This window comes from Melospiza georgiana, chromosome 10 (genome assembly GCF_028018845.1).
Source record: "Melospiza georgiana isolate bMelGeo1 chromosome 10, bMelGeo1.pri, whole genome shotgun sequence".
In the NCBI taxonomy this organism is placed as follows: Eukaryota; Metazoa; Chordata; class Aves; order Passeriformes; family Passerellidae; genus Melospiza; species Melospiza georgiana.
Window position 1 is genome coordinate 24,360,848 of NC_080439.1, and position 9,893 is coordinate 24,370,740.

Genomic DNA, 9,893 nt, shown 5'->3' on the forward strand with positions numbered 1-9,893 from the left:
TGCAGGAAAAACAGATGCTGCAGAAGATAAAAGCTTAAAAGGGTTCTACAGAACCAGTAGCCCAAACTGGATCTGTTCCTTCACACCTTGTGATCTCAGAAACTCACTGGGTTTTGGAAGGGAGGACTGCAGCCCACTCAACCACCTAAAACATCCCTTTGAAAACAACCTCTTCCTGTGCAGCCCCCTCCAGTCCCACCCCACACAGGAAGGCCACAGCTGCCCAGCTCCTGCAGGCAAGCTGGGCAGGGAAGTGCATCAGGCCCTGCAGCTTTGATACTCACTGGCAGCCTTGTCAACTCCTCTGAGGCAAGCTACACCCTGGCTGCTCCCAGAGCCCAACAGGGGATAAGTAATAATGTGCTGAGGCATGCTTGCAAACTTTCCTGAAAGAAAGTCAGAGCTAATCTTACATGCTCCTAAACCTGCAAGGGGGAGGCAAGTGTTCAAATCTCTCTTGTTTTTATCATTACCATGACAAAGGCCCTTCTTTTTCTCTTGCATTTGCTTTTTACCTCTGAAGTAGAAGGAAAACATCCATCAACTCAAAACAAGTGTCCCCTGGGCACTTCCTGACCCAGGCACCATAGCTCCCTGTCACCTGGGTGTGAGGATGAACCAAGTGAGCAGGAGCCCCTGTTCAGCAGCAGAGCACTGACAGCCTCCCTTCAGCTCCTGCAGCCACAGCTCAGAGGCTCCTCCCCTGCCCAAAGCACCTGCACCAGGCAGGCTGGAACAATTATTCATGGGGCATGTCACAAAGGAAAACAAATCAAGACACTGACTTGGGATTCACTTGCTGCTTTGTTTGTTTTGTTACTGGTTTTGTTTGTTTGTTTTCTCTTTGCAGTTTTATTTTTAACCCACATTAAGTTCCCTGATTGAGAATTCTGCCAACATGACTGAGGGGGAGGCAGCCAGCAGCATCACTGCAGAGCAGAACTGCCCTGGAGAGGGGACAGCAAGAGTGGAGTCACAAACACTGTCCCACCTTGGCCTCTGAAGGACCATTCCAGAACTGCCTTTCCAACTGTCCATGACATGCACGAGTAGAGCAGTTACCAACTCTCAATGACCAGCTTGGGAGAGTTAAAGCCATTTATCCAAAGGCAGGGACACACACACAGCCTGCCCAAAAAACCCCAAACCAAACACCTCTCCTTTTGCTTTACCTCTAGCCAAGTAAAATGACCAACATCTTGTCCAATAATTTGTGGGAAAACATAATAAAGCACAATCATAAGGAATCCCAAGCCTCAAAACTCAGTAGCATTCAGTTTGAGCACTGTTTATATTTATGAGAACAGGTCAGGAGCTTGTAAATCATCTTCCCAGAAGTTCTGAATTAAATTACAAAGATTCCTATTCTACCAGAAGCAGAAGCAAGATAATATTTCACTGCCTGGTCAAACATACATGAGCCACAATTAAAAACAGACAACAAAGAAAACTGAAATCAGCAACAACTTCAAAATTAAGGAAAAACTGACTTAACCTGTGGCCAAATCAGGACTTTCAGAAAAATTAAAAATGTAATCAAAGATACACCCATAAACTCATAGAAATTATTGGAAAACTTAATAAAGCAAGGAGGCACCAGTAAGTTTTGTGAATACCTCAAAACAATTACAGAATACATTATTTCTGGAAAATGTGAAAACCACCAGGGGGAAAAAGCAAACACCCTGCATGGCAGAACAAGAAGAACAAGGAACAGCACAGCTCCTGCAGACACATGATGACAATGGACAAAGGCACTTACAAAGATTAGAACTTAGGTCACATTCTTCAGCTGCCTACACAAAAATCAAAGGGGGCAGAGAGCTCTCCAAGCCTCCCAAGGCTACCACAACCTTTTCAAACTCCAATTGCTCCACTCAAGTTCAGAGAGGGAAAAACAAGCTGAACCTTCTGTTTTTACCTCACTCCAAATCCTCTGAAAAGCTCAACAGGAAAACCAGGAACAGCACTGAGAGCAAGTGCTTGGAAGAGAAATTCTTATGGGATTGGAGGGAAATCCATTTTTGTAGCACTCAACTACAGCTTCCAAAAATTACTGGAAATCAGATCAACTTGAATGGAAAAGATGGTACCAAAATGCCTCCATTGGTAATGAACTACATGTCATTTGGGAGTCTGTACAATCATGAACACCCTGCAATTAGCAGTCATTAAGGACAGAGTGCTCAGAACTGGGGTTTAACTAACAGGGTTTGAGGTTTTTTCATCTTGTGAATTTTTAATCACTCTGTGGTATCTCCTTGATTTATCTCCTGCTTTACTGCTGCCATCAGTCTGTTCACCAGCCATTAACAGACTGCCTGCCAGGGCAAAGGGAAGATGGTTTCACTGCACTGCCTGAAACTCAAGCATCTCGAAATTTTTATTATTTTTCTTTTTCCCTGAAAAGTGCCCAAATGCATCTGTTGCTACTCTCCTCCTAAGAAACAGGAAAACATATTCCACACTTATCACAGCTTTGCAAGGACAAACTGTGCAGTGTCTGAGAAACAAGGTGCTCTCAGGGAAAAACAGAGGATGAAAAAGAAAAAGCAGAGTATTTCAGAAACCAGAACCAGGGGCTGCTGAACAACTTCACAACTGCTTCTTGAAGACTCCTGGAGGAGTTGACAAGGAGTCTTGAAGACTCCTCCAGGTACCTGAGGCTCAGCAGTGGCTGCAAAGGTCTCCTCTCCCAGTGCCACCCCACTTGCAGTTTGTATTCCACTGTGTCATTAATCACACCTCAACACCAAACATCAGCTGAACAGCCACTGAGCTCCACACCTTCCTTTGCAAAGACTCCCTGAAGTGTTGTTGTGCTGTGGTGTGCTGTCGTGTCCCATTTTGGCCTTCCAGGTCACTTCCCCAGGTGTGCCTATGCCTCTCTCCCTTCCCCCTTGCCCCCATGCTGAGTGAGTCCTGTCAATCAGGCTGAACATTCCAGCAAGGCGTCTGTGGTTTGTCAAGTTCAAAGGATGCCCCTATGCCCAGGGGTCATTGGCTTTTCTGGGTGTCATCTTCCCCTGAGACCCTGCCCCTCTCACCTGGTTGGTGCTCACCTGTACCTCCCCTCCCCCTGTCCCTGAGCTTAAAAGGTAATCAGAACATGCGGCCGGGATTCTGTTGGAGCAGTTGCCCATATTCAGACCTCTGTAACCATGGAATAAACCTCTGGACATTAAACCCTCCAGCAGAATCCTCTCCTTTTTCTCTTCACCATCGCCTGAAGCCATTCCTCCTGAGGTAAACAGGGTCCTAACAAGCCTGGACTTGTTCAGTGCCCAGCTGCAACCAGCAGCAAGCCAAGGTATCTCTGGGGTGATACACCGCAGCTGCTGCCTTTGGCCCAGCAGCGAGGGTCAGACTGGCCCAGGCACAATCTAACTGGGAATACTGGGAGCCTTTTTCCAATATTGTTGTTCCCAAAGGAGTTTTTACCTCTCCAGCCTTGAGGAGCCCAGCAGAGGCATAATAGTTAGCCACAATGCAGGCACGCAGCTTGTCCATCATCCTCCTGGCTTCAATCAGGCGCTGCAGAAAGGAAACACAGAGCAGTGGTCAGCACTGCAGCAATCCCCCACACAGCAGGATCTTAGGGATTTTTAAGAACAAAGCCTTTATACCTGATCTATCACTTCAATTTCGTGCTCTTTACTCTTCATTTCGACGGCAAACTGTTCCTTTATAATGGTCTCAATCTTCTGCACAGTAACATCTCGAGCTGTGCAAGGCCACACAAGGAAAAGAAAGGAGGGAGTTTTTACATTTCTATTTTTGAGGCTCCATTTGAAACCAAAAAGACCAGAAATCACTACAGAAGTGAAGGGATAGTAAGTTCAACACACACATATAAAGGGAAGGATCATTTTCTTCCAAAAATAAGTTATGTCTTAACAAAAACCACATGTATCTTTTAAAGCTGGCTTATGTGGAGAGCTGTTTTTCCCTTTTTAGGTCTGAGATGGCAAAAAACAGAAATTGGGAAGAACGGGGCTAGTTTGCTTACTGTGCCCCAGTAAAGCTGTAAACAGTAGAAGGAAAACACAGTGCTGGCCCAGCCCAGCTGCTGGACTGAGCTGGAACACCATGGACACTCTTCTGCTCTCCTTGGCCACATGCACATCCAGGAAATTTACAGCACCTCACACAGCAGGAATAAAGCAAAGCCAGATTTATACAGCCCTGGCACCAAGTGCAGCCTGCTCTGGAGTGCCTACAAGCTGTTTATTACTCACAAAGGAAACACATTAGCAAAAGCTGCTCTCTACCTCTTGCAAAATCCTCTTCCAGCACAGCAGACAAAAAAATGTAACCCTTCAGCAGGAGTTTACTGACCTTGGTGGAAAGTATGTAGCTTAGGATTTCAAACTGTGCAAATACCTACAGCAAATTAGTGGCTAAGAATGGAATTGGCATATTATCATATTTTTCTAGGACATGTATAAACATAAGAAGAACTATTCTTTTTGCTCTACACCTACTGTAGACTTTAATATCACCCTTCATTTAGGGCACCTCCATTACATCAAGGGGTTTCAAACAACTTCTGTTTTTAGCAAATTCTAAGCCAGAATGTGGCAAAGCAGGAATGACACTTCTAGAAGAAAGCCTGGAAAAGCTGCTCCAGCCTGTGTCAGCCATAAAGTGACCCCACTATAAAGCAGATCAGCAAAAGTCTCCCTTGGTTTTCCCTGGAAAAATCTCACATTGTTTCTACATGAAACAGGAGGCAGCAACACAAAGACGTTGGCTTGAGCTTCAGAGGAAGCATGTGCCCTCCTAAAAAGTACATATCTGTTTGAAGCGGTTTCTAATATCACTGGAGAGAAGGGAAAGAAAAGCAAGACAAGCTTTGCTGGCATCTTCCAGATAGCACAGATAATTTTACTGTCTCATCAGGTTCCACAACAGGAGTGAAGCAACTTATGCCTCTATATGCAACAGGGGTGTTCTAAATAATTTTCTCTCTTTTCACATACATATATACACACAGCATATATATATATTTTGTGTAGTTTATGTATATATATATACATTTTTTAGGACCAGAAATAGTTCAAGCCTACATTAAACCATAATTATGGTTGAATCTGTATGAGTAAGGCAAAATTAAAAACCAGAGGGATATAATTTACCTCCATGAACACCAGGATGAGGAAATTCTCATGCAAGGCTATACCCTTAAAATAAACCTCAACAGATTAAGGCATTAAGGTATGGTTCAGAAAAGGACAACTGCATCTCCTTCCAAGGCTGATGCCATGCCACAGCAGCATCATGATGATTCAAGCACTTAAGGATTTGTGGTTATATTACAGAGGCTTTTAAGAATATTTTATATTCATTTTTTCCCAGCTTAGTGTCAACCACAGTACCTCATTATGATCATGTTAGTGAAATTTGTGTAGTTAAGGAATTCCAGTACTGAAAGCTGGAGATCCTCCACGAAAAGAAGAAAGAAGCCAATTTGGAGGAACCTCCTGAAAGCAAAGTTCACTTTGGCAAGGACAGTTTTCCAAGGCCCTGAGACTCTGACTGCTCATCATAAAGACCTTGGGAAAAGTTGCTTCAGAAGCAGATTAAAACCCTGCCTGCAGTCCCTGGGACACGGCAGAACAGAGCAGCCAGGCAGTTGGCAGTGGCAGTGGTGACATGGCCAGCCCCAGCACAGCTGCACTGGGCCCTGCACAGGGCCCCTGCCCCACGTGGCACACAGGACCTGCCCAGAACACATCCAGCCCAGAGCTCAGCCCCCTGCCCCCTGCCCAGGGCACAGCATCCTCCACAACATCACCCACTGAGCCATCCTCTGGCCCTCTCCAACTGGCAGCTCCAGCTCTATTCCTGGATCTTTTTCAGAGCCCACAGCCAGCCTCAGCTTTCTCACCTCCCTGTTTGTCAGCCCTTCCCATCACGATCCTCTCTCACTAGCTGTGCTGTGCCAGAAATCAGTAGCCCACTCCCTGCCCCCGGGGCAAGCAGCTCTGCTCTCATTTGCCCACAGAGACTGCAACCTGTGCCGGGCACTCTGCCAGCAGGCTGCTTCCCAAAGCAAGCACATCCCAGCGTGCCAAATGCAAACCTACTCATCCAGCTACCTGCTCCACTACACTTCTTCATCCACCTTTCCCTCAGTCATGCTCCTCTTCCTCCTCTCTTACATGTTTCAAAGCTCCTTCCTTCTCCCTAAATTATCTTTTCTACACTTCATCAAAGAAGCTTCTTTCTGCTTCATCTGCCAGCTCTTGCAAACATTTGTCATCTTCCAACAGCCAGTGCATGTACTGCAGGGTTTTGCATCTCTTTTACCCTGCAGGGTCATGGATTTTTTTTCTCCTCCCCAAGCTGTACTGTGACCTCTATGCCCCAAAATGTAAACAACTTGCCAATCTTTCCCAGAGCAGACTTCAGCCACAGAACAAATACACAGGCTGGAGAACAACTCAGCACGGGAAGATGCACTCTAAGTACTTTAGGAAGCAACATGAACCAAAGTGCTGGGGCCATGGACAGCTTGTGCTCCCTCCCCTATCACGCATCAAAGGCTGCATCCCCACACCTTACTTCTGGTCCAGATAGCAGGAAGAGACGACTCCACATAAGATACATCTTTATTTGGCTGCACACAGGTATCACTACCTGCCTTGCTCAACATCTGTCCATGCCCCTAACTCCCACCCCAGCCTTTTCCTGACCAGTTTACAGACAGCACGCACATCCACAGAGTTTCCAATTCCACAGCTCCTACCTGACTGTTCGGCTGCTTTGTGCCGCTTGTTGGGATGTGTGACAGTGATGTCCTCATAATCAGGGTCCTTCTCTGCGATCACTCGCTTGATCCCAGACATGTTCTCTACTCCACTAGCATGAAAAACAAAAACCAGAGTGACCATCGAGGCAGGATGGGCTTCAATCTCTCACCATGTGGAGGCCTGTGGTGCACCTCCCAAGAGAGAAGGGAAACCTCTCTAGAGGGGTATTGATCATCGCACAGGTTCACAGCTGGGAGCTGCTTCTGTTCTGCACAGCCCAGGAGCTTCAAATGCCTCCTGACACCTGTGGCTCACCAGAGCGCGGGTGCCCAGAGCCCCAGCAGAGCTGCAGTGGCCGAGCCCAGTGCCCCCCTGGCAAAGGGCTGCTAAAGAGCCCGGTGCCCCCCTGGCAAAGGGCAGCCAAGGAGCCCCGTGTCCCCCGGCAAAGGGCTGCCAAGAGCCCCGTGAGCCGTGCTCCCCACCCGTGTCCCCAGGAGAGCGGGGCTCTCCCCACAGGCACCACGGCCCGTGGAAGGGCAGTGCTGGTCACTCCCAGAGCGTGGGGCCAGCGGAGGGGCCCGGGTGCCTCAGGACAGCCCGGGGCTCACTGCCGCGGGGTCACACACCGGCTGTCCCTCGCCCAGAACCGCTCAACCCGAGCCACGACCCTGCCCGTGAGGGGGCAGCGAGTTCCCCGATGCGGGAGCACGGCGGGGCTCGACCCGCAGGCGTGAGGGGGCGCGGAGGCGGCCGGGGGGGCGGTGTCGGCGGTGCCGGTGTCGGTGCCGCCCCGGGCGCGGAGGGCGGAGCGCTGCCCGCGGCCGGTCCCACGTGCGGCGGCGCCGCTCCCCTCCCCCGCCGCGCACACAAAGCCGCCGCCGCGGCCGCGCTCCTTCCCTGCGCTCCGCCCGCCCCGCCGCTCACCGCGCTCCGCCGCCCGGCCCGGCCCGGCCCGGCCCCGCCGCCTGCACCAGCCGCCCCCGCCCGCCGCGCCGCCCGGGGCGCTCAGCGCCGGCCCCCGCCGGGCCGTCCCGCCGCCGCCGCCGCCGCCGCCATGAGCGCAGGGCCGAGCGCCGCCCGTCACGGCCGGGGCGGGCCCGCGCAGGCGGGCAGAGCGCGGGGGGCGGGGCGGCCGCCGGCAGGTGCCGCCTCACGGCCCGCACCGCCGGGGGGCGGGCACCGGGGCGGGCACCGGGGCGGGGAGCCCTCGGGGCGGAGCGGCCGGGCCGGGCCGGGGACGGGGACGGGGGCGGGGGCGGGGGCGCTGTGCGGCTCCCTCAGGGCGGAGCGGCCGTGCCGGGACCGGGCAGAAGGGCCGTGCTGCTCCCTCAGGGCAGAGTGGCCGGGCCGGGGCAGGGACGGGAACGCTGTGCGGCTCCCTCAGGGCGGAGCGGCCGGGCTGGGTCGGGACAGGACAGGGGGACCCTGCCGCTCCCTCAGGGCGGAGCGGCCGGCACAGGCTGTGGGGCAGAGCGGCTCCCTCAGGACGGAGCGGCCGGCACAGGCTGTGAGGCAGAGCGGCTCCCTCAGGACGGAGCGGCCGGCACAGGCTGTGGGGCAGAGCGGCTCCCTCAGGGCGCTATGGCCGGGCACAGGCTGTGGGGCAGAGCGGCTCCCTCAGGACGCTATGGCCGGGCACAGGCTGTGGGGCAGAGCGGCTCCCTCAGGGCGCTATGGCCGGCACAGGCTGTGGGGCAGAGCGGCTCCCTCAGGGCGCTATGGCCGGCACAGGCTGTGGGGCAGAGCGGGCGCTCGCCCGCGTCAGCGCAGAAATCAAGATGGGAGACGCGGTCAGGTTCCTGTACGGAGAGACGAATGCAGTGATTTGATCCTGACTTGCTGCTTGGAACAACCGTGTTTTGATGTGTTAAAAGATCTGAGGGAGACTTTTTAACGTGGAAGATATTTCACGAAAGGATGACAGAGGTGCTGCAGTGTATTCAGAGAATGGCAGCGGAGTTTGGGAAGGGGCTGGAGTACAAGTGCCATGAGGAGCAGCTGAAGGAGCTGGGGGTGTTTACCCTGGAGAAAAGGAGGCTCCTTGTGGCTCTGCACAACTCCCTGCCCAGGAGGTTGTGGCCAGGTGGGGCCGGCCCTGCTCTCAGGGAACAATGGACAGGATGGATACACATCGCCTTAAGCTGCGCCAGGGGAGGGTCGGGTTGGACATTAAGAGAATTCTTCACAGAAAAGGTTAAGCATTGCAATGGGCTGCCCGGGGTGGTCACCTTCCCTGCAGGTATTTAGGGAAAGACTGAATGTGGCACTTAGTGCTGCGGTCTAGTTGTCAAGGTGATGTTCAGTCATAGGTTGGACTCTGATGTCTTTTCAGCCTAATGGATTCTGTGATTCTATGATTAGCAAAAGGAAAGACCCAAGAAAGGAGTCTTGGGGTGACTGAGGTGCAGGATAGCAGGAACTCAGCATGGGCCAGGATGGGAGCCCTGGTCTACCCTTAGATAGGCTTCAAAAAACCCTTATACCATAGTTAGTGCTCATCATACTGCATATTCTCAAATCAGAGCTAAACCAGTGCAATGAGTGCAGTTAATGCCGTGGTTTGTGTTTGGTTCTGGCCAGGCTGCAATACCTCTGTGAGGTGCAGCTAATGCCATCAGTGCTATGGTCTGTGGCAGTCTCAGACCATATGCTTCATGCAGTGAGCGAGCCCTGAACCAGCACAAATTAACATCCTGTTCACTCATGGATTGGCAAACTTATTGAAGAGGCCACTGATTAGCAAGTCCATGCTGAATGTTCAAAGCTTAGCTGCTAGGATCCTCTTTTCTGTTCATTTCAGGATCCCTACTATCCTTTCTGACACTACCGGCCTTCCTTTTTGCCAAGCAACAGACGTGAAGTATGGCAGATAATGGAGACTGTTCTTAAACTCAAAATAGTATCCTGCTCACCAGGAATGGCTGTAATATAGTTCAATTTTATTTTCTTCCTTATTTCTGCTTAATGGAAAGAGGAAGAAGCTGTTCTTAAGAATACTGCCACCAGTTGACTGGATTTAAGACTTACAAGGTGGGCTTTTCAGCTCTCAAAAATCTTTCTGTTGCTTTGCAGTCTGCAGGGATTCCCTTTCATTTTCTTTCCAATTCCAGTAAGCTGAGCTTCTGCAAGCACTGAACT

The 9,893-nt window shown here is 51.3% G+C and overlaps 1 protein-coding gene across 5 annotated transcripts in view; it reads right to left on the minus strand.

The window, feature by feature from the left end:
- Window positions 1-7,725, minus strand: part of YEATS2 (YEATS domain containing 2) — a 51,302-nt gene extending 43,577 nt beyond the window's left edge. For all 5 annotated transcript variants that reach the window (XM_058030847.1, XM_058030845.1, XM_058030846.1 and 2 more), the window contains exons 1-4: window positions 7,680-7,725; window positions 6,752-6,864; window positions 3,627-3,724; window positions 3,442-3,534 (exon numbers count right to left, since the gene is read on the minus strand). In XM_058030847.1, coding sequence (XP_057886830.1) covers window positions 3,442-3,534; window positions 3,627-3,724; window positions 6,752-6,851 — 291 coding nt within the window. In that variant the 5' untranslated portion in view covers window positions 6,852-6,864; window positions 7,680-7,725. The remainder of the gene's footprint in view (window positions 1-3,441; window positions 3,535-3,626; window positions 3,725-6,751; window positions 6,865-7,679) is intronic.
- Between the last annotated feature and the right edge of the window lie 2,168 nt (window positions 7,726-9,893).